We start from the raw sequence: 24489 nt of genomic DNA on the forward strand, positions 1-24489 counted from the left end.
TTATATATTAATAATCTAGATATTTGACATGTATTGTATAATATTATGTTTAGGCAATGCTTAGGAGTGCTAGCAGCGCGGCGGCGCGTCCACGGTGTCCCGCGGTGGCGCGTCCACGGCGGGCACACGGCGTCCCACGGCGCTGAGCTGCGTGAGGCGCGCGTGGCGGCGGTCGGCGCGCTCCAGCGCCGCGTCCACGGCGGGCGCACGGCGTCCCGCGGCGCTAGCAGCGCGGCGGCGCGTGGCCGGGCGGCGCGTGGCCGGGCGGCAGGAAGGGCGGCGGCGCGTAGAGCGCGCGCGGCGGCTCACGCATCAGGTCGTGGTAGAGGTTGAGCGCGTCCACCAGGTCGGCGCTGAGCTGCGTGAGGCGCGCGTGGCGGCGGTCGGCGCGCTCCAGCGCCGCGTCCACGGGCGGGCCGACGGCGGCGGCGCGCGCCTCCAGCGCGGCCAGGCCCGGCGCGTCGGGCCCGGCGGGGTCGGCGTCGTGTAGCGCCGCCAGCGCCGCGTCCACGGCCGCCTCGTCGATGCCGCCCGGCGGCTCGGGCTCGCTGAACTGCACGCTCTTGCCGGCCGGCGCCGCCGCCGCCACCGCCTCTGCACAGAGCGACCGTCGTTACCACACGCACGTACTAGCGTAAAAGATCCGACGAGAACAGCCTCCACGGTCGCAGTGTCGCACTGTGACCACCGATCAGGCAAAGCTCATGCGCGGAGTCGGCCACAAGCGGATATGACAATATAATATATTTTATAATATAAATATTTAGGTAATATTTAATTTAGTTGTAATTCAATCTAACATTTATACCAACCAATGGGGCACAACTCTGTGGAATTATGCCACTATGGCATTTGTGGCTGTTTTTATAACAGCTTTTAATGCTTTCATGATCGCATTTTCAGACGAAAAAGGACACAACCGCATTTATGATCCAATGGAAACGATTTGGTTCCGTGGAATAAAGTCCTCATAATTTTAATGCTTGCAATTGAAGAAGAGCCCTTTATAATAACGCTAAAAACCTTACCAGCATTGTGAACTATAAGATTGCTTACATGTATTCAAATAAAACACAAAAATGCTTGTCCTGAAAAGTAGGCCTTTTGCAACAGTGGCGTTATTCGGCGTAGGATACGACGATATCTTTTATATTTATCAATATACTTATAAAAAACAAATTCATTTGGATGAAGTAGAGGGCATTATCTGTGTGCTAGTTGCACAGGGCGGTTGCTGTGGACAAACATATACACTACTCTAAAGAGTAGCTATATAGAGTTTTCTTTGGTACGACGGATCCCTATACTAATTCACTCTGCTATCTGTCTGTCGGTCAGTATGTAGCGGGTCTCTAGTTGCTAGATGAAATGAGTTAAACACCTGAAGATTCGGCATTAGGTGTTAAATTAATATTGACCCAAAATCGAATAATAAATTAGAAATTCAATTATTTTCAAGGGGGCTCCCATACATAAAAAAAAAAAAAATCTTACCCTAGCATATGGAATATCATTATCAAGAGCCAATTGAGTACAGTACTAAATACTAATACATTTTTATTGTTTTTTATCTAAAAAAATAAAGGAATGGGTGGCCGTCAAGGTTGTCAGTTTGCTCCTTCCACCAGTTGGGGTCGCTGCTCTCCGTCACGTGCACGTCGTATAGTACTCACCGGGCGGCGGGTCGGCCAGGTCGGCCGTGACGAAGTTGGCGGGGAACAGCCCCTCGCCGCGCTCCGTGCGCCCCTTCCACCAGTTGGGGTCGCTGCTCTCCGTCACGTGCACGTCGTATAGTACTCACCGGGCGGCGGGTCGGCCAGGTCGGCCGTGACGAAGTTGGCGGGGAACAGCCCCTCGCCGCGCTCCGTGCGCCCCTTCCACCAGTTGGGGTCGCTGCTCTCCGTCACGTGCACGATCTCGCCGGCCGCGAACGTCAGCTCGTTGTCCTCGGCCGCCTCGAAGTCGTACAGCGCGCGCACCTGCCGCGCGGCGGGCGGCGCGGCGGGTGGGGCGGCGGGCGGCGCGGCGGGCGGCGCGGCGTCCATGCGCGGGTACAGCGCGGCCGGCGCGGCGCCCGCCTCGCGCAGGGACAGCGCGATGGCGCGCGCCAGCTCCTCCTGCTCGCGCGCGTCAGCGGCGGGCGCGGCGGCGGCGGCGGGGGCGGGGGCGGCGGGTGCGGCGACGGGCGCCGCGCCCGCCTCGGCCTGCAGGCGCGCGTGCAGCGTGGGGATGAGGTCGAGCTGCGGGTCGTCGCGGAACTCGCCGTCGGCCCACTTGCGCAGCAGCGCGCGCAGACGCGCCTGCACGGGCGGCTGCGCGCGCGCCAGGAGGCGGCGGAACTCGGCCTCGAAGTCGCGCGACGCCACCTCGAGGTGGAAGGCGCGGCCGCAGTTGGCCACGCACGCGTCCAGCAGCGTGGCGGCGTGCACCTGCACGTGCGGGTCGGCGTGGCCCAGGCGGCGCAGCACGGCGCGCAGGCAGTCGCGCGCGGCGGCCGCGCTGGCGCCCGCGCGGTCGCAGATCTCCAGGATCAGGCCCCACTCCTCGCTGGTGTTGTTCTCGCTGGTGGCGCGCTCTGCGGACCAGTAACATCATATTATTGTCTCTGTCGATATTATCAAAGTCAGACTCGGTCTAAGGGAAGCAGTAGTGTTACTTGATATATTTCATACTAATTTATACCCGCGACCTTGTCCACGTGGTCTGCACAAATTTCAATCAAATTGAGGATTGAATTTTCAAAAACCCTTTCTTGGTGAATTTCTGTATGCCAAAGGACCATGGGCATTTTTGTATGAAATCTGGCAATAAGTGATAGCCGATAGAGTTGTAACGTATGTTCCTTTATTACTAGCTAGAGCTACTGTCACACAATAGTTTATCTCATGAAATCACGGAGTATGTACAGTTGAAGACATAAACACTTGTAATTTTGTTTTGATTTATTTTCTTGTGAAAATTCAATCAACAATGGAGAAGTTCTTGCTGTGCTGCATGTGTGGCCAGCATATCGCTTGGGCAATTAACCTGAGAGGAAGCTAAGCAGAACTGTGCAGTGCGGAACGCGGAACATGTTAGTGATTAGTTGGCTTGAAGGGTTAACGCCCACTGAGATTGTAGCCGCTATCAATTTGCGTGGGATTACATAACAGAGAGAGCGCTATACAACTTCTTTCCGTGGAGAGGGATAAAAATATCAAATCCAAGATGGCTGCCACAACAAAATGGTGCATTACTGGATTTAAATTGTAACAAACTAACGGGAAAGAAACCTTGTAATGATGGGACGCTAAATAACCTAGATAGAATAAATATATAATAAATAGAATGAGAAATATTAAGTAACTAAATAAAAGACTAAAAACTTGCAAATAAAAAAAAGTAAAACATGTTTTTAAATTGAAGGGTTTTATTTTTAAACATAATAATCTATACTAATAAATAAAATTGGAGTGTCTGTCTGTAATTTCGAAATAACTACCGCATATTAAGGTCATATGGTTATTTGAACAATACTATAACTGAATCACACGTTTTTAAAATTTTTGTCCGTCTGTCTGTCTGTCTGTTTGAAAAGGCTTATCTTGGGAACGGCTGAACCGATTTTGACGGGATTTTCACAGACAAGTAGAGAATTGATCAGGGCTACTTTTTTAACCGACTTTCAAAAAGGGAGTTGTGTTTTTCTACCTATGTACACCGAAATCTCCGAGATTTCTGAACTGATTTGCGTCATTTCTTTTTTAATCGATAGAGGAACTTTGCGACATTGTTTCATAAAAAATTTGGAGTCCAACTCCTCAATCCTGGTGCTGCAGGGGATCTGACCAATCCACGCGGGCGAAGCTGCGGGCATCAGCTAGTTTATAATAAGGATGCAGATAATGTACTAAAAACTATTAAATAATCAGGTAAGTACTGGGCCTTAGCGATCTAGAGCATTTAGCAGACTAAAATGAAACTGTGGGGCGAGTCAAATTTCTATCTTCTACATAGGATCGCTCCTACCACTGTGGGTATGGTTCTATTGGATGCATCTTCTCAGCAGACAAATCACATTTATTAAAATTTACAAAAGCACAAATACATTTAACTAAAGCTATGAAGTTTGAATTAATTTGAAGGGAAACATTTGAACATCAAAACTAGTCAAACATTATAAAAATTCCATACAATTAAATTAAAATTCCCTAAGACCGATTCATAGTCATTAGATTCAAGATGGATAGTTCATAGTGCTGACATTGGAAGCGGGTCTGAACCCAGCATGCCAGCTCTCAGCTCAGTGAAGCATGCCAGCTCTCAGCTCAGTGAAGCATGCCGGCCCTCAGCTCAGTGAAGCATGGCGGCTCTCAGCTCAGTGAAGCATGCCAGCACAGCAGGCCATGGACACACTACATTCACATTACATATACTACAGAGTTTTGAGTAATAAATAGAAATATTTTCTAAATCAAACAAATAAGTCTAACAACAAATGCTTCTGAATCGTCAACTGAATCTAAATGGGCGTCATAGTCTCGGTGGCTTCCAGAACATCATCCTGCATTCAAGGAGCATGGTGTGACACGGAACTGTCAGGCGGAGGTGGCCGGCGAGTCACACCCCATGCTGTAACAGTGTGACTCCTAACTCTTGTAAACATTACCATAGCTTGATTCATACATTTCACAATATCTCTAAAGTACCTACTGACCAGATACTACAACATGAAATGACTAACTGATACACTTGAGGTGATTACATGTTCTTGTAAAGCATCAATGTACAAACTGTCAGCTCCAGAAACTTGAGATGCTACTCCTCCGCCACTCAGGATGAGCTGTATAGTCTATACAGTGCATTGTGGCTTTGTGCACACTTTACTTACAGTTGCAACAAGACATGTGAGATATTTACAACATACCTACATACATGTGACACAACACACTGGAAGATGGCGATCACTAATCAAGCGAGGAGCTGCACGTACCCACGTCCTGGTCGAACGGCGAAGACGTGCCGAAGATGCCCATCGCTGCCTCCGCCGATTGCCCTCCGCGCGGTGACACAACACACTGGAAGATGGCGATCACTAATCAAGTTATCACTTTACTCGCTCAAACAACAACTGACACGCAAAACTCTCCTTTGTTACACGTTATCTTTTCACTTTGTCTTTGGTTAATTGTTTATAATCATGTTTCGTCCATTGGGCAAGATCGTTTTCAAGCAAGGCAAGAAATTCAATGGTTTATTAATTTTCTAGATCTTCACAGATCACAATGTTGTTATGTTATTGATTACTACTACTAATACTTTGGTCTTTGTTTCAAAATTCAAAGGATCTTTTGGAATTGGCCATGAATTGTCACTTGATTGAGTTTTGAATGACATTGACACTTGACAATGACAGTGACAGAGGACGTACTGTTGTAAAACAAAGGATGTTGGGACTTCGTCTGTGATGGCGTTTGCTGGCGCGCGTGCTGTGCTTGTTTGGAGTGTTTTTTTTTTGTTAAGAGTGGCTGGTTTTTGTGTTAGTTGGTGTTTTTTGGTGGTGGGACTGACTGGGAAGCGCTCTAAATGGGCGCCGCGCGTATGTCGGCGGGCGCCGGCACAGACGGAGTCCATACTTGTAAATATCACATAAATTCAATAACTTGAAAATATCACAAACTTGACATTGGCTAATCAGAGTAAAGCCAGATTTATAGAAAAAAAAAAAAAAAGGATGTCAGCCCAAGATGCCAGCAAATAAATCTCGGTGTGAACAAGGCTTGAACAAAGTGTGAATTCTGGCCACGTCAGTCCTGTCATTATTTTCCCAAGTGGCGTTAGGTTTTACGGCTCTGGGTTCTACCTCTTTGGAGCCTAGTCATCTTTTATTGTTGAAATCATGTTCAAATTATAGAGTACCTAAATGTTCAACTAGAGATTGAAGTAACTATGAAGTATTAAGGCGCATTTTCACTAGGCGACGTGTCGCAGATACTTGTCGCTCGACATTCTCGTAGTTGTTTCTGTAAAAGTTGTGGGACAATATCCCGCGACATATACCTAACTCGTTTTCATTGGCCAGTCGTGATCAGTATGTCGCCCGAGGAAGTAGTGTTGTTCACTGCAGTGGAACACCAAGCGACATCCGTTCTCACTGCTCAAAGCCTGTCCAGCGACTGTCGAGGGACACGAAGGTCCAGTGTTGCCAACTCGAATTTTTAAAAAGACGTAGACCACAGTGAAAAAGACGTAGATTTAGTAAAAATTTCGGATGAAAAGTTCGTAGATCTACGTACTTTTTTTTTTCGAGTAAAATGAAGGGAGTAGGGTAGTTATCTTATAGTAAAATTTAGAAAAATATATATGTGAAGGCAAACTATTCATAACGTGATTGGCTAAAAGCAGCATATAATATGTAAAATGGTAGTTACACAAATATATTAAAATAGAAATAAGTATACATATATGATAAAATGACGTAGTTACGCGCTTACGTGCCAAAAAACTAGTAACTAAATAAAATGAGTGTTTTGTTAAACAATCAGGGGGCACGGCAGTGCCCCCGCCAAGACGAGCCAAACGGCTGCCGGGGCGCTACGTACCTTTTTCTCGAAGTGTTTCGCCGTATTTTCGACCCGTCATAACTGCGGTCTGGATGACGCTAGAAAGCTGAAATTTTCAGTATAAGGTGTCCTCAGCAAATTTACCAAATATACCAAATATCTAACAGTTCGTGGATTTTTTATCTGAAATGACATTTAAGCCCGGAATAGCTTCTGCGACCATCACGAAGTACAATACAAATTAGTAATTGTCGAACAAACTATTCCTTAATGCCTTAAAATATGTTATGTCATGTAATAGTTTTACGAACTTTAAACGGCCAAGCCGTCCTTTTTTTACCAAGATGTAGGGTTTGTAGAATCAGAGCTTGTAAGTAGAGTGATTTGTTATTTATTGTTATAAATGTGATACAGTCAAGAACATTTAAGAGCTACATTACTTTGGACTTCGGATAGGTCCCATGGCCAGCACAAATCTAAGCTCAGCTAGGGGCTTGGCTCTATTAGAGATCTCATAACTTTTTAACAGTGAAAACATTATGAACTTGTGAGTCTTGGCTACCTTTTTACATGAAATGTTTTTGGTGGGATTTATTCATTTTCATTAATTTCAGCCAGGCAAATGAAACTTATAAGTACATAGGTTTGTTAAAAATTTTAAGGTGCTCTAGCGAAGGTTCGTTGATTTTTTATGCTACTTTTTGTAAAAAGTAGGCCAGTTTAGCGTTTCAGTGGAAAGTCTGTTTCTTATGTTTATGCGACGTCGGACGACGTCGCATGGGATGCGTAAATTTCGCGTCGAGCGACAGAGTCGGGCAACAAATGTCCCCTAATGAAAATGCGGCTTAAGGCTCGGCTAATGGAGGCGATTCTTGGTTTAAGGGGCATGAGACGGGCCTGCCCGCGAAATTCAAATTTAATTTGGTTTTTTGCAATTTGTAAACTAATACGAAGGCTTATGACATTTTAATTGCGACACTGGCAGTAGTTACCTATCTGCTCCTCCAAAAACTATTGAAATGAATATTATGCCCACCCGACTTAATATCAGTAACCCTTGAGGTGATGCAGGTAAGTATATAACTCTGCTAAATAATTTTTTGATGATAATAATATAATGAGCATTATTTTCAATCAGGTAATTTATAACAAACACTATAAATTTTGACGTTCTAGATTTCGTCTCCCATCGCGTCGGGCGTCGCGTCGGGCGGCAGCGGCGGCGGCAGCGGCGGCGGCAGCGGCGGCGGCAGCGGCGGCGGCAGCGGCGGCGGCAGCGGCGGCGGCAGCGGCGGCGGCAGCGGCGGCGGCAGCGGCGGCAGGAAGGCGGCGCGCACGGCGGCGGGGCGCGCGGCCAGCGCGTCGGCCACGCGCGCCGCGCTCGGGCGCCGCTCGGGCGCGCGCTGCCAGCACGACAGCACCACTTCGCGCCTGCAACAATGGGTGTATCTTAATCCAAACGGTTAACGTCGCTACAAAACATTTCATTGTGTTACGTTAAAGTGGTGACGTTGATATATGCAGGTACAGGTGTCGTTGATGTCGTAGAAGTTTATTTTATTTTTTATTCAATTTAGAAAGCGGGTACCGCAGCCTACCATCGATGCGCCTACCGAACATAAAATGTTACAGCTTTCTGTCAAAGTGCAGTTCCTTTGTCTTTTTACGAAGACCACTTGAGTAACATGTTTTTCAACACACTTGCTCATAAAATGGCTTTAATTTCACCGCAAATAGGCACATAATGACACCTATAATCAAACTGTGACTTTTTCATTACTATTATTCACAAGTGAGGTAGGTATAGAGTTTTTTTTTTTTAATTTTATTGGTTTTTTTTTCTCTCGTCTGGCTTTACACTGATTAGCCAATGTCAAGTTTGTAGTTACATATTTACAAGTTAGGGAAACTATTTGTATAAGTATGGACTTCGTCTGTGCCGGCGCCCGCCGACATACACGTGGCGCCTCTTTAGAGCGCTTCCCAGTCAGTTCCACCACCAACAAACACAGCAGAACACAAAAACCGGCCACTTCTAACATAAAAACACTCCAAAAAGTCACAACACGCGCGCCAGCAAACGCCACCACAGACGTAGTCTAATTTTATTGGTTGAATTGATTTGTTCTTAAAAAAGTTTCGATACAAAAAAGTTCAATAGTAACTAACTACAAATAAATTAATTTACCTATTGCTTGCTCATTTCATGCAACTTCGTATTTAAATAGTTAATTTCAACTTGTAAGTGTTTAATAAATAAAACTTTCACTCAAACATAACTTTCGTTTTTTCTGTAATAAAAAAACTTGAAATTCCCCATTTTGTTCGTGACTAAAACGTTATCCACAAAAAGCCAAAAAAAAAATCCTCATTCTTTAGTCTATGGCCGATCGCCATTACTAAGATGCGCGCGCATGAAAACTGATTCATTTTTCCCGCCATTGCGAAATTTTTTTCCCAACTCGTTTTTTTTTTCATTCACTATAGGTAAGCGCTTGACCACAATCACACCTGATGGAAAGTGATGATGTGGTCTAAGATGGGACGCGTTTACCTAGAAGGTGCCTATTCACTCTTGTTTTAAATAATCATAATCATAATCATAATCATATTCTTTATTTGCTGAATACAGGTAAAAAAAGTTGTACAAAGAGCATAAAATGAGTCCAATGTATTCACCATTTCTGGCATGCAAATATAGTAATTAATATAATAATTAATTGGTCAAATAGTACAATGTCAAAAATTAAAATATGTTAAAAATTAATATTATGTCACAATAAAATTATTATTATACCTATATTATTTTACAGTGCCAACATGTCATTTATTGAATAAAAACATTTATTTATCAACCACGAAAAAAGATCTTTTTTGAAACGTGCTAAAGAAGTTAACTGACGTAAGCCTGGGGGTAGTTTATTATATATTTTTATGCACATGGCATGACTACACTTTCGGTATGCTGCATTATTGGCTCTATATGTTGTTACTAGTCGATCCCTATTTCTTGAGTTCCTCGGATAAATATCACGTGCTTTGCTAAACAGATATTCGTGTTGTTTAACAAATACACAAATATCAAATATATACATAGACGGGAGTGGGAGAATGTGTAATTGTTGAAATAATGGTCGACAGGAGTCTAAGTAGAAGGCTCCTGTCATAGCCCTTACACACCTCTTTTGTGCTATAAACGCCCTATTAGCTTCACTAGAGTTTCCCCACAATATCAATCCGTATCGGAGGACGGACGCAACGTATCCATGATAAGCTGCAAGAACCGTATTTGGTAAGGCCGTTTTACGCAATCTATAAAGCACGTAAACATATCGATTAATCTTTTTGCATACCATGTCAACATGTTCCTTCCACTTAAGATTTTTATCTAATAGTAATCCTAGGAACTTAGTATGCAGTGCTTCTTCAATTTGATAATCATTATATTTTATATTAAGACTGAAGTTATTCGATCTGTTACTTATACTGAATTGCATGTAGGAAGTCTTGTTGATATTTACTTGTAGGTTATTATCGTTTAGCCAGTTCACGATAGTATTTATTTCATCATTGATGTCTTTTTCATATTTATTAATTTCAGCATTATTATTACCTGTCACGACTATAGATATGTCATCCGCAAATAAATAGCAATCATTTTTAGTCACACAAGGTAGGTCATTAATGTAGGTCAAAAATAGTAATGGTCCAAGGACGCTTCCTTGCGGAACACCAAATCTGTTAAGTTTAAAGTCAGAACGTTGGGGAATTATAGTACCACTATTGTTAATAGAATTTATTTCCACACATTGCTTGCGATTTTTTAGGTATGATTCTATCCAGCTAAGTGCTGGTTCTCTGATTCCATTTTGCTCTAACTTGTTTAAGAGGATGCTGTGCGAAACGAAATCGAAAGCTTTACTCATATCAAAGAATACGACACATGTGGGTTTTTTAGAATCTATGTATTCTGATATTTTGTTAGTTAATTGGAATGCAGCTAGGGTAGTAGACTTGTTCTTTTGAAATCCAAATTGCTGTTTGTTAATTATATTATTTTTTGTAAGAAATTTCGATAGTCGATCATACATTGCTTTTTCGAAGATTTTTGAGAAAATAGGGACAAGTGTAATTGGACGGTAGTTATTGAGATTCTTTCTATCATCTTTTTTATGTAATGGTTTTACTACTGATATTTTGAGAGCATCGGGAAATTCGCCGTTTACAAAAGATAGATTAACTAAGTGTGTCAAAACTGGTACAAGTTCATATACACATGTTTTAATGATTTTTGTAATAATTTCATCATAACCTACTGATTTAGTGTTGCGTAATGATTGTATTAGTTTTATCATTTCATTTTCAGATATAGGAGTAAGAAATAAACTAGCTCCTGTTTTATTTTGGTTTATTTTACTGTTTATTTTGGATTTAGAAGCTTGTGTTTTAAAGGTTTTATCACTATTATTTGTCAAATTTATCCAGAAGTCATTAAAACTATTTGCTATATCTTTAGCATTAGTAATTTTATTGTTATTTACAGATATTGATTCTACACATGTGTCTTTGTTGTCACTTTTTGTCTCATTTTTAATAATTTTCCAGGTGGCATAGCATATATTTTTACTGTTTGCTATATATTTAGTATTAGTCAATTTTCTTGCCGTTGTGATACAATATTTTAATGTTTTTGCATAGCTAGTATACTTACTCTTAATGTTGTCGTCATTTTTTTTAAAAGTTAAATATCTTAATGCTCTTTTTTTCTTACAGCTTATTCGAATCCCTTTTGTTAACCATTTTTGCTTTCCACTATTCTGTACACTTATTTTTAGTCTAGGAAAACAAAGTTTATATAATACAGTTATTAGGGAATGAAAGTTATTAAACGCTGTGTTTAAATTTTGTTCTTCAAAGATCTCTCTGAATGACAAACTTTGTAGGTGATTTTTAAACATATTAATATTATGATTACTGTAATTTCGTTTGTACCTGAACCTTGATATTTTTTTTTTAATGTTGTCAAATGTGAAGCTTAATAGTTGCGCTGTGTTATGATCCGAAATATCATGATGGTGTAATGTACCTAAGGCTCCGTCAATGTTACTTAGAATATGGTCAATGCACGTATTTTTTCTAGTTGGTAAGTTTATATGTAGTTTAAAGTTAAAGTTTTGAGCGAGTTGCTGCAATTCTTCAGAAACTTTGTTGCAATGCAATGTATTTATATTGAAATCGCCTGCTATAATAATATTTCTATTTTTTTTGCAGTATTTCTGAAGTATTGCCCTCAATTTTTTTAAAAAGACGTTAACATCGGAACTAGGTGTTCGATAGACACAGATAACAAATAGATTTTTGTCCACTACTTCTATACCACAACATTCAAATGTTTCGGATTCACTTAAACTATGTAAATATTCTAAGTTTTTTGATACAATTTCTTTCGATGTCAAAATACAAACACCGCCCCTTTTTTTTATTCTAGAATAATGTGATGCTAATATATAGTCATTAAGTTTTAGATTGCTTTCATGTCCTTTAGGAATGAAAGTCTCAGTAAAACACAATATCTCTGGGTTTTTTAATTCCTCAATCATTATTTCTATAAAATCCTTTTTTGCCAGAAACCCAGCAACATTTTGATGCAGGACTTTACAGATTGATGTACAATTGTTAGCTGTTGGCAAGAAAAAACTGTAACTTGTTATATTTGCTATCGTCAGCTTCAGAAATAGTTCCCTTCTTTACCGAGTCCTGAGTAGTAGTCATGGTGTGTTCTGTTTTTGCACTTATGTCCCGAGTTACCTTTTTGAAATAATAAGGAATAGTTCCTTTCTGTGGAGAATGTTTATTAAATCTTGTATTTGGTGTATTTTCCCCCACATTATTATTACCGCCAGGCTTAAGTTTTTTAAAGTTCAAAAATGTTTTATTATAGTCAATTTGGTCAATCATAAAGTTAATTTTAAGGCACATATTAGATAGCGCATTATTGCCATAAATGTTTTTATTCAAGTTAACAAAAGTAGAATTAGGAAATTTGTTACAAATTAGCCGCAACATGTTGTTAAGTTTTCGTTCATTTAGATATTTACTAAAAATTACACTTGTTACAATAATCTGAACTTGTGGTAGAGAGTTTATCTTAGCATATAAGTCAGAAGAGATCTTTATTGGATCACTGTCATTTTCGCCTACCGTAAGTATTAATTTGTCGTTGCATGAAAGATCGTATAAGTCGCACAATTTGAGAATTTCTCCAGTCGATGCATCAGGCTTGGTGAATGCTTGAATAGTATATTTCTCATAAGGATTATTAATTCTCGACTCAATGAGCGCTGTTGACAAGTTTTTGCATTGTTGACTTCCTATGATATAAATTTTTCGTCCTGTACTTTTTTTTTGGACATTATTATTTAGGACGAATCCCTCATTGGTCGTTGATTCTAACGATATTGCTGTTGTGATTTCCATTTTCGGGGGTATTATTTCTGTCGGTTTGTGTAATACCGATGGCGTGGTTATATCCATAGTTATATTTTGTATCTTAGGTGTAGAGAACGATTTTCGTAGAGCATTAGAGGTTGGCGTATTTTGTGTAGGTGTCTGCATTGAAGATGCGTGTTTTGATTTCTTTTTCTTCGTGCGTATTGGTGTTATATTGCCAGAGGTTGTTCCGTCATTTAATATGGTTTTTAGATATTTTATTTGTTTTTCGTGGTCTTCAACTAACTTTCTCAGATTTGAGTTTTCTATATTTAGTTTTTCAATTTCTTCATGGGCACTTTCTAACTGGGTAGATAGTCCTACTATATCTTGTTTAAGGTCTAAAACTTGCGAGTTATCGACTGAAGAGAGGTCTGGGAGACTACAAGTACTGACATCCTTTAAAGATGAAAAGTGTATATCTTCCATTGAGCTACATGTAATATTATCCAGTGATTGGTTATGTAATTTTGTAAATTTTGAAGCGATATTACTGTGTAAATTATCATTTATAGAAGTTTTGTCTAATATGTCACATTGCACAGTAATTTTAGCATGTTTGAAGCATCTATAGTTTCAGCCTGTGTTGGAGTTTTTCTGCATTTGTGACATTTCCAGTTGAGTCTCTTTTCCGTTGTCATTGTGTTGTATCTTTTTAAAGTGACGCTGGCGCATTTCAAATCAAACGAGTTATTGCAACTAACACACTCAAGGTATTCCTTAACTTTAATGGTGTGAGTGCACACTGCGCAGTTCATCCTCCGCTTCGATCTAGTAGACATCTTTGAATTTCACTCGATGTTACCACTACACCAACGTAACCTTAATAAGAGTGACGAAAAACTTGTTGATTTTCTTAAAGACCAGTAGGTTGGAACAAACCTTACTTTTTCTTCCGTTTTTTTTTTTACTTATTTTCCTTTTCTCTTTTTTTTTACTTTTTTTTAAGTATTTTTTTTTTAATAAATTAATAAATAAATAAGTAATGTCTGATTAAACTCTACGTAATAGTTTCGAATCACTTTGTCTGTACTATTCATTCGTCTGTACAGTGATTGACAGGTCCATCTATCAGCAAACTGGGTAATTACTTTACTCATTACTGGTTTTCAGGATCTAGTGATGTAGTTAGGTCTTCGTTCGCTAGGTGGGGTTAACATAATGGTCAGAAATAAGGTAGATTTAAAATTATGATTCACAATACAAGAGTGTCAGAACTAAATTCTTAACGGTCATTTGAAAAATATTTATTGCATTCGTTTAATTTCGGAAACTTTTATTTACACTTATAAGTTTTGAGCGATATATTGATAACTGTAAACTTGTTTATTGTTATTATTAAGGCACTGTTTACGACATAACACTGTAATTCTTGAAATTAAGGAATGATCACTTTCGTACAGTTTTCGTCAAATATTAACTTTATTTTCACTGCTTTTGTTTGGATAACAGTTTTGCTAGTAGATTATGTCATGGTCTAACTGTTTTTACACTTTTTGTTGACTAATAATCACTGTTTTTATTTTATTTATCACTTTGTACATGGAGACTATTGTTTATGTGGCGACACTAGCGCCAACTCTCTAGATAGTAAAGATACCCGGATTGTAATTGGTAGGAAACACAGATCGCGGAAGAGTATTCCAAACCTTAGCCATGCGTATGAGGAATGAAGACGCAAAACGTTTCGTGCGTGTAGATGGAATTCCTTATTTAACATTACGAAGATCTGTCTCACTCAATATTCAGTGATTTGTTTGACCTTAACCTTAATTTGAAATTTCAAACCCTCAATTTTCCCCCTCTTTAAAATAATTATCAATTTATTTAGATTCCAGTGATGTCGGTCCACTATTATTAAGCGCTTTATACACGGTCCATCTTGCTGGACGTCCCGCCAAGGTCATGCACGATGCACAGTGACGGATTAACCCATAATCAAATTAAGCAATTGCCTAGGGCATCACGTCTGAGGGGGCACCAGAAGAAACACACAAAAACCGTCCTTAGGGCATCACGTCTCACTCTCACGTCACCAAAAACCACACCAAAAAAAGTTTCTAGGACTAATTTGAAAATTCGCGCGTTTTAAGTTGACATAGAGTCCGCCCTATGAGTCATAACCCCACTCCAGCTTACCGACTCGCTGCCCGCTTGTGCATTCGACATACGAATGCCTCCGAAAGCCGCAAGGCGCATTTCAATAAATAAATAAATTATGCTTTGGTTTTTATTGTTGTCGCACCTACTCCACTTTTAAAGTACGTTACATCTCCTCATCTTATTTTACAAAAAACTAATGTTTTTAGGCGGTAAAGGTTTAAAGACCGATTCTAGTTGACATACGGATAGGGAGGCCCACAGGCATGGATTGCTTAGGGCATCATGTAGTCTTAATCCGTCACGTCGATGCACGATGCAAAAACACCATGAATAGGCTCATTCGTGCGAACGCACTGGTTTGGAGCGGGCGCTTTCTCAATAATTGATAAAAGTTTTTTGTTTACCCACACCAAAATAATAAAATGGGAATATGAGTGAATTTAGTAAGGAAATGGAGTGCGAACGTTATATTTCGTATGAAAATGAATTTGACGAAAATGTACGATGCGAAAAAAGGCAACGGGAAAAAAGTTTGCGTGACAGTAGCGGCGCGAGTATTGACGAAGAAGGATTTACAATGGTAACGCGGCGGCGTACCAAACGTATCGCTGTACGCAAGTCGGGTAGTAGTGATTTGAATGATGACATCGAGATGGGACAAACACAAGAAAATGAGAAGATTGAGGTGAGTGTTACGTCAAAGGAAATTTTGCCTAAACAAATGGCACTAGCGAAACTATTACGATCAGAAAATATACTAAGCATATTGAGTATTAAATATAAAAGTCCTTTTAAAGTTTTGATAGAGTTTGGTGACAAAGAAAATGCTCATAAACTACTAAGCAATAAAAGGTTTGCGGAAGCAGATTATAGATGTCAATTAACAGAGGGGTTGCAAATGATATTCGGTGTAGTACGAAATATTGATTTAGATGTTCAAGAGGAAGAAATGCTCGCGAGTTTTGAAAGTGAATTCGAAATTTTATCCATTAAGAGATTAAGGAGATGTTTAGAAAATGGTGACTGGATTGAGAGTGAGTCAGTAAGGGTGTGTTTTAAGAGTCCTACCTTACCCTCGTATATACTGATATACGGGTGCAGATTTAAGGTGGAACCATTCACATTTCCTGTCACGCAGTGCTCTTCCTGCTGGCGCTATGGCCACACAAAGAAATTTTGTCCAAGAAAGAAGGATTTTTGCCCAAAATGTGGAGAACAACACTCAAATTGTGAGACCAAGATATATTCTTGCATTAACTGCAATGGGAATCATATGGCACTTGAAAGAATGTCCTGTCCAGTATTTCTCAAAGAAAAGAAGATCAGGAAGATTATGTGTGAGGAAAACTGTAAATATCGACAGGCTTTGCTTATATATTATAATAAAAAGAAATTAAGTGATAGACGTCAGCGTTATAATATGAACGAAACAAATGAAGAATTCAACAATCGTAACGTAAATTATAATGAGACGAATTTGAATAAGACTTATAGAGATGTTCTAGTTACTGAAGCTGAAATTCATAATGAGAAGAAAGAAGAGTCATCAGATAGTGAAATAGAAATGGAGAATATTGAGACGGTACAGACTGGGTCACAGAAAGAAAAAAAAAGGAAGAAAAAAGGAAGTAAGGTAGAACGTGTAGTTGGTGATACAGAATATATAGCTGAAAACACAGAAAGAGAAAGACGCCAAGGAGAAAATAGAGAAGAATATGAGAAAAGACATAAGAGATTTGACTTTGTAAGGTTGCTATTAAAAATTAAGGATGTGTGCTTTTCACAAACAAGTTTGGAGAATAAAATGAAATTAATTTTTAAAGTTATCATAGAGGAGATTAAAATGCTAGTAGTTGGATTGATGAATGATAATGACATGCTGAAAAATTTCTTTAGTATATTTCACAATGGATAGCTGCAACAATAGGTGCACTTTAAACATTATGCAATGGAACTGCCAGAGTTTGTAAATAGTAAAATTAGTAGAAATAAGTTAGTTATAGCATTTAGACTTATATCTGGACACGTGCCGTTAGGCAAGTTTAAATATTTAATGAGGAAAAGGGATTCTCCCAATTGTGAAGTATGTGGTAACGTAGATGATGTCTCACACTTGCTACTGGCATGTGTTCGGAATCACAATTTGAGAGAAACACTAATGTGTGAACTAAATTTAAATTTTATGAATATTGGTAATTTTCAACTGTATTTTAAACAAACCTTTGAGCGTTTCGGTAATGAAAGTGTATGAATTTGTTAGTGATTCTCTCAAATTGTTGTAGTTTTAGGTATATATCTAGTTTAATTTTAATTTAGATTGTACCGATGGGGCTGGCATATAGGACACCTATAAAAGCCCCTTAAAAATAATAGAATAAAAAAAAAAAAAATGAATAGGCTATACGTACGTCGATAGTTATTATTAATTGTTTGCTGGACTTGCACGACCAATCTCTTATCACGTCCACAGCTTCAGTAATTGACTGAAAGTTACTGAAGCAATCGAGTGTGACAAAGAGACAGAGGGGAGCGTACGTGTCGGGGCAGAGGTCCGGCGGCAGCGGCGGGTGTCCGCCGGCCGCCACGAAGCGCAGCACGGCGGCGGGCGGCCAGCTGCCGTAGGGGCGCGCGCCCAGCGTGGCCAGCTCCAGCAGCAGCACGCCCAGCGCCCACACGTCGCTGGCGGGCGAGAACACGCCGCGCGTCAGGCTCTCGGGCGCCATCCACAGCACGGGGAACAGCCCGCGCCGCGTCGTCGCGTACTCCGGCTCGGCCGCGCCCAGCGCGCGCGCCAGCCCGAAGTCCGCCAGCTTGAGCGCGCGCCGCGCGTCCACCAGGCAGTTGGCGGCGCGCACGTCGCGGTGCACCAGCCGCCGCGCCACCAGGTAGCGCAGCGCGCCCGCCGCCTGCCGCGCCAGCCGCGTCAGCGCGCGCGGCGCCAGCTCGCGGCACGCACCCGCCGCCGCGCGCGCGCGCCGCTCCGCCAGGTAGCGCTGCAGGTCCAGGTGGCGCGCGTGCTCCAACAGCAGCGTGGGCGGCCCGTCCGCCACGCACACTCCCACCAGCCGCACCACGTGCGCGTGCGCCAGCGGCGCCAGCAGCACAGCCTCGCGCAGCAGCGCACCCTCCTCGGCCGGCGCGGCGTCCGCGCGCGGCTCCTTGGCCGCCACCAGCAGCGTGGCGCCGCCGGGCCGGCGCAGCTCGGCGCAGTGCACGCGCCCGTAGCAGCCCGAGCCGATCTCGTGTAGCAGCCGGATGGCGCCGCGCTCCACGAGGAACGCGCCCAGCGCCGCGGCCGCGCGCCGCCGCTGTTCCTCCAGGCGCCGCTGCCACGCGCTCTCGCGCCTCCGCCGGCGCGCCAAGCGCGCGCGCCGCGCGGCCCCCAGCGCTAGGGCGCCCAGCATTAGGAAGGCCGCGCTCGCGAACAGCGGCGCGTCGAGGCAGCGCGGCGCGAAGGCGTCGCCCGCGCGCGCGGTGGCGCAGGCGGGCCGGTCGGGCGCGGGCGCCGCGCAGGCGGGCGCGCCCGCGGGCCACTCCTGGCGCACGGCGCCGCGCGAGACGCGCCACACGGCGACGGTGCGGCCGCGCCCGTCGGCCCACTGCTCGACGTACACGGCGGGGTCCCTCAGGGCGTAGTCGTCGCTCTGCAGGGTTCCTGCGACACCCGTCTCGTTCAACTCGTCCAAATATCTAGTTAGATCTCTGTAGTAAGAATAAAGTTTATGTTAATGCTTTAACTTTTATTAAAGCAATGAACCTAAAACTAAAAACCTTAAAAAATAAATACCTAATTATACTTAATATAATAACTAAAATATATTATTAAAAGGAGTCCCTAAAGGCAAGATTCCAACGATTGGCAGCGTTCCCCCTTTGAACAGTTAGACTAACGGCCGTATTCACAAACGTAACTATGAGGTCTCACAGTGCGCTCGAACGCATAGTGTAGGTTCCACAATCAGATCATTCTAACGTTTGTGAATACGGGAGTAATTATTGTTTGTCCGAGGTAGCTGCCATGCTTCGGTCTCGACCTCGGTGATGTCGACCTTAAAAAGCCTTATAACGCTAGACCCCACGGACCAAGGGTCTCGACACCGATTGGGACAAAATGATATTCGGAGCCTAGACCCCTTTATTTTTGCATTCTTTAGCTTTTCAGTATAAAAAAACCGGCCAAGTGCGAGTCAGACTCACGCACCGAGGGTTCCGTACTCGGGTCCGACTTTTTACACGATAAATCAAAAACTATTATGCTTAAAAATAAATAAAAATCTGTTTAGAATGTACAAGTAAAGCCCTTTCATATGATACCGCACTTGGTATAGTTATCTTACTTTGAAAATTAAAGCACTTTAACTTTTTTTTCTGTGTGTTTCTGTAACAAAACGGTTTTCAGATTTATTCCTTCACTTGTGCTATAAGAGAGACACGACGGACGGACGGACGGACGGATGGACGGTCGGACGAGCGGTCGGACGGCCAGACAGACGGACAACAAAATCATCCTATAAGGGTTCCGTTTTTCCTTTTGAGGTACGGAACCCTAATAAAAGAATAAAATTGTGTTATATATACTTTTCATTAAGACTGTAAATAAATAAAATATGTACTTAACTAAAACTCATAACAAGCGACTTGATTCTTTTTTAGTCAACAAAGGAAAAATAAATGACGTCACTCACGAGACACTTCCGCGAAGATCATATCTCTGCGAGGGTCGTTCCCGCAGGAACTTATCGAATGCGAGCGTGATCTGCATCAGCGCGTCCACCAGCGCCGCGGTGAGCGGCGGCCCGAGCGCGTCGCCGCGCCCCCACGCGGCGCCGCGCAGCCCCTCTCTCAGGTCCACCCGGCCGCCGCGCGCCTCGCCGCCGCGCCACGACATGCCCAGCGACAGCACGCGCAAGCCGGCCCAGCCACCAGCGCACGCGGGCGCGCGGGCCTCGCGCACCAGCCACACGCGCCGCGCCGCCGACCCCCGCCGCCGAGCCTCGCACAGCACGGCTTCGGCCAGCGGCCACGCCGCGTTCACGACGACCACGCGCGCGTCGTCCGCGTGCAGCTCGCGCAGCGCGTTCACCACGCCGTCCGCGTCGAGCGCGTAGGCGCGGTGAGTGAGCTCGCGCCCCGCCAGCAGCGCCGCGGTGAAGCTGTGCGAGTACGCCGAGCCGTCGGACAGCACGGCGACGCGCGACCACCCGCACAACTCGAACAGCCACCGGTACGCGCGCGCCAGGTCCACGAGCCGGCCCGAGGGCGCACGCGCGGCGTCGGAAGACGCGGGCGCGGCGCCCACCAGCAGCAGCGGAAGGCCAGTGCGTGCCGCCACCGCGGCCGCCGCGCGCACGCCCGGCGCCGCGCTCCAAGCCACCACCGCGCACGTGCGCCGCTCGCGCGCGCGCCGCCAGACCGCGTCCGCCAGCGCGCGCTCGTCGGAGCAGTTCAGCGCCTCGAAGGCGTAGTGCACGTCCACGCGCGTCTCGTCCCACAGCACGGGGTCGCGCAGGTAGTGCGCGGCGGCCTTGTGCGCCGCCGCGTCGGGGTCGTCGCCGCACGGATAAACGGCGACAGTGTAAACGGTCGCATTAGCTTTATCCTTGTTTTTAACGATTCTATCGAAGAGGAAGTCGACGGTCTCCAGCGCCCAGCGGCAGGCCGCCTCCGTGATGTTCGGCGCCGCCGTGTCGGGCGATGGCTCGGTCTCGTAGGCCAGGATGGTGCGCAGGTCGGCGGGCGAGAAGTCCAGCACGCTGACGACGCGCGCGATGGCCGGCGCGTAGGCGTGCATGAAGACGCCGTTGCCGATGCGCACGGCTGGGGCGGCGCGCAGCGCGGGCGCGCAGGCGGCGGCGGCGGCCGCGGGCGCGCAGGGTGGCGGCTGCACGCGCACCACGAGCGGGTCGTCGCCCCAGATGTCGTCGTCGACGAACAGGAAGGCGCTGCCATTCCGGCGGTACTGCAAGAGGCTCCTGCGGAAGGTGGGATCGGTGCGGTGCACGCGCAGCGCGAGGCGCGCGGTGGCGCGGCGCTGCAGCTGGGCCAGCGCGCGCGCGTCGTCGCCGTCGGCGGAGGTGCTGTCGTTCCGCGCTAGCACCACGAAATGGTCATCGCTGTTCGAATCAAAAAATGACCCCAGGTAAAACGAACTCCCAAATGAAACTCTAAAACTCCCAGTAAAATTTTACAGTAAAGTTCCAGATTCAAACTATTTAAATGGTGGGAGTGGCAACAATGAACCACAAGAAGTTTAACCAGTAATAATACTCCACTTCTATGGTGATCAATTACCTATTAATTTTATTATCAATTCTTAGTCCAAGATACTGGACGGTTTCTCAGTTTGCCGCTCGGAGCAGTAAGCTGCAGTTGCAGGAGGGACGATTCGGGACTCCTCCACAATATCGACTCGCACAGACCTCATAGAGTAGTTACCTCAGCAGGAAGGCGCAGTCCCTGGTCTCGTCGGTGACGCGCGCGTAGAAGGGCCACAGCGCAGCGCGCGCGGCGCAGGCGGCGTCGGGCACGTGCGCCAGCAGCAGCGGCGCCGCGTCCGCCGCCGCGCGCGCGCCCTCCGCCAGCGACGTGAGCTCATCAAGCGCCCACGCGCGCGCCGCGCCGCAGCGGCCGCGCTCCGGCCACGCCGCCGCCGGCGCCACGGCCGCAAGGTCCGCGCGCTCGAGGCGCGCCAGGCGACACAGGTCGGCGCGCTCGGGGCGCAGGCGCGCGCGGTATCCGAGTGCGCCGCTCAGAACCGCCAGCTGCGCCGCGGCCGCCGCGCGCTCCGCGCCGCCCGCGCCCCACACCTGCACCGTGAGCGCGGTGCCATCCACGAACAGGCTGCGCTCTGCAACACGCCGGCAGTGAGCACTCGCTACACAGGTGAGTGAGCGCAAAACTAGTGCTCCAATTTGAAGTTGTAACATGGCGTGATAGTGATTTGTGCAGCTCATAGTATTATGATACAGCTGTCTGTCTGTCTGTCCGCGTGTCACAGCTCTCTTAGACGAATTGAGTTATAATAGATCTGAAACTTTGGTATTTGGTGTAAAGAGCAGCAGCAGCGCGCAGCACATGCTTCGCGTGGACAGCAGCACACGCGCAGTAGTTACCCTCGATCCGCGGCGGTCTCGCAGCACTCAGCTCGCCCAGGCGGAGCTGCCAAGCGCCACGCAGCGCCGCGCAGTGCTCGCTGCGCACGCCCGCCAGCAGCAGCAGCGCGCACCACGCGCTCCACATGCTTCGCGTGGACAGAAGCACACGCGTCGGTCGCGCACTGACCACTGACTACGGATCGCGGCGGCTATCGACGTCGCCACGTTTTCCTGTTTACTGTGGATGCTGCGAGGACGTGACGCGGCGGGCACTACAAGCTTCGCACGCGTATCTGCATACTACTGCAGATAATTATTCAGTTCCCAAAGAACACCTAGATTTACGAGTAGACATTTTACAGCTACGGCGCCAAAACTGTTTAATAATCTTCCTTTGGAGATCTTATCCAAGCTGAATCCTGATGCTGCAGGGAATCTAAAGCTGATGGCATTTAGAAACTGTCATAGCATAAATCCTTAAAGAAAAAACTAAAATTCGATATAAAGAAATTTCTGCTAGAATCTTCCTTTGAAAATTTGTAGTGCCTTTATCTATGGCCTTTATGCACAGTTGTACGTGGGTCGTAGAACTGTGCTTTATGACAAGATCTGTTGAAATTACAATCGCAATAACAATTAGCGCGAAGGCGACGTAGTGCGTAGGTATCGACGGTATCGATCAACCTAAACTTTGCGGTTCGTTAATTAGTGGTGTTAGTTATCGCGGCGTGCGGTGTGCGGTGTGCGGTGCGCGGTGCGCGGTGCGCGTCGGCTCGTTGGGGTTCCGCAGTAGAACGAGGAACTTTGACACTTTCCTGATTCCTCTGCTCGTACTTCTACTTCCTGCTGTAGCGTCTGCTGTGAGCGGACTGCGCAGTGTGAACTCCGCCGACAAAATTAGCTACTATCTCCGGCATTTTCAGAATTATCATTTTTATTTTTGTTTATTAAACTTATAAAATATACCTACAGGCCATGTTTGTTACATTCAGTGCCACAAACACCACAGTCGGTTTTACCGGGCGCTGTGTTAGGTAACTTATTACCTATATAGTGTGGTGCAATTTTAATATTCAGTGCTGGGGTGAAAACTGGTGTGAAACGCGTGTTGTGACCCCTTTCCTCGCGGCATTGGTGGTCGAGCTCCAGGAACTGCCCGGGTGCTCCCGCCTCCCACGGGACAGGACCCACGTCACGTCTGTAAATAGGACGTAGGTGTAGCTAGCGCGTAGTGCTCAGCTGCAAGTCTAGGATAGGTTGCACGTGGTCGCACTTGGCTTTATAGCTTACTAGCTGATGCCCGCGACTTCGTCCGCGTTCATTTACATTTTTCAAAATCCCCTGGGAACTCTTTGATTTGCCGGGACAAAAAGTGGCCCATTTGTTAATAGGTGCTTCCACTGTTAGAAAGTTGTGAGATCTCTAATAGAGCGCTAGCTGAGCTTTGATTTTTGCTGCCCATGGGACTCTCTTTTAGTCCATAAGGAATAGTTTGTAAGCTACATTAAATAGAATTAAATTGTAATGTGCGACCATTTCGTGATTGCGGCACAAGCTATAATCCGGGCTTACGTGTTATATAAACGTGTGATAAAAATTCCACGAACATTAAACGGTCAATCCTTACTTTTTTTACCAAGATGTAGAATTTGTAGAATCAGAGCTTATAAGTAAAGTTATTTATTGTTACAAATGTGATACAGTCAAGTGCACTTAGGAGCTATGTATATACTTTGGACGTGGGATAGGCCTCAGGGGCAGCACAAAGCGAAGCTCGGCTAGGGGTTCCGATCTATTTTAGAGATCTCATATTTTTATAACAGTGAAAAATTTATGAGTCTAACATGAAATGTTTTTGATGGGCCTTAAATGTACCTACTGTTGAAAGTAAACTTGGTGCTTTGTTGCAAACTCACAAATAGGTCATTAATTAGTTGTCTTCTCACTGCGTGCTCTTTCGCTCGCTATTGAAGTGAGCAGGATAGAGCGCGTGGAAGCGACGTGCAATCGCGACGGATTTTTTTAAATCAATCGCGCGCGATCGTCCGCGTACTTAATTTTCATCCGAGAAGAAATTTGGTTTGTTTGTCTGCTCTGCCCGGTACAAACAAATCCTGCGATAAATTCCCGGTCAGCTGGAGGCTTGATATTTTAACATGGGTTGGAACTGGATGACAAAGCAACATTAAATTACTTACTTGTCAAGTCAGTCAGTCAGTCAGTCCAAAGATGTTTGACGCGCACTGCGCACGGGCTCGTAG

At 45.0% G+C, this 24489-nt stretch overlaps 2 protein-coding genes across 2 annotated transcripts; both read right to left on the reverse strand.

Moving 5' to 3' along the window:
• LOC123879074 (signal transducing adapter molecule 1) lies at nucleotides 1-5381 on the reverse strand. Its single transcript, XM_045926630.1, has 3 exons — nucleotides 4973-5381; nucleotides 1802-2575; nucleotides 1-594 (listed from the first exon to the last, which is right to left on the reverse strand). The coding sequence occupies exons 1-3, from the start codon at nucleotides 5013-5015 to the stop codon at nucleotides 224-226; spliced, it is 1188 nt and encodes a 395-aa protein (XP_045782586.1). The 5' UTR covers nucleotides 5016-5381; the 3' UTR covers nucleotides 1-223.
• Nucleotides 5382-7387: 2006 nt separating this feature from the next.
• LOC123867087 lies at nucleotides 7388-22950 on the reverse strand. The gene is made up of 6 exons (XM_045908961.1): nucleotides 22247-22950; nucleotides 21570-21981; nucleotides 19820-21247; nucleotides 17670-18836; nucleotides 7830-7973; nucleotides 7388-7439 (listed from the first exon to the last, which is right to left on the reverse strand). The coding sequence occupies exons 1-6, from the start codon at nucleotides 22371-22373 to the stop codon at nucleotides 7388-7390; spliced, it is 3330 nt and encodes a 1109-aa protein (XP_045764917.1). The 5' UTR covers nucleotides 22374-22950.
• Nucleotides 22951-24489: the final 1539 nt, after the last annotated feature.

Source organism: Maniola jurtina, chromosome 1 (genome assembly GCF_905333055.1).
Source record: "Maniola jurtina chromosome 1, ilManJurt1.1, whole genome shotgun sequence".
Lineage (NCBI taxonomy): Eukaryota > Metazoa > Arthropoda > Insecta > Lepidoptera > Nymphalidae > Maniola > Maniola jurtina.

What these genes read in the sequence shown, in the direction of transcription:
- LOC123867087 (XM_045908961.1), bottom strand. Translation starts at nt 22,373, where the DNA reads ATGTGGAGCGCGTGGTGCGCGCTGCTGCTGCTGGCGGGCGTGCGCAGC. An exon ending in GACTGCGCCTTCCTGCTGAG is followed by an intron (nt 21,248 to 21,569) that starts GTAACTACTCTA and finishes TGATTCGAACAG; the next exon opens with CGATGACCATTTCGTGGTGC. An exon ending in GATCTTCGCGGAAGTGTCTC is followed by an intron (nt 18,837 to 19,819) that starts GTGAGTGACGTC and finishes TTCTTACTACAG; the next exon opens with AGATCTAACTAGATATTTGG.
- LOC123879074 (XM_045926630.1), bottom strand. Translation starts at nt 5,015, where the DNA reads ATGGGCATCTTCGGCACGTCTTCGCCGTTCGACCAGGACGTGG. An exon ending in GCCGTTCGACCAGGACGTGG is followed by an intron (nt 2,576 to 4,972) that starts GTACGTGCAGCT and finishes ACTGGTCCGCAG; the next exon opens with AGCGCGCCACCAGCGAGAAC. An exon ending in CCTGGCCGACCCGCCGCCCG is followed by an intron (nt 595 to 1,801) that starts GTGAGTACTATA and finishes CGCTCTGTGCAG; the next exon opens with AGGCGGTGGCGGCGGCGGCG.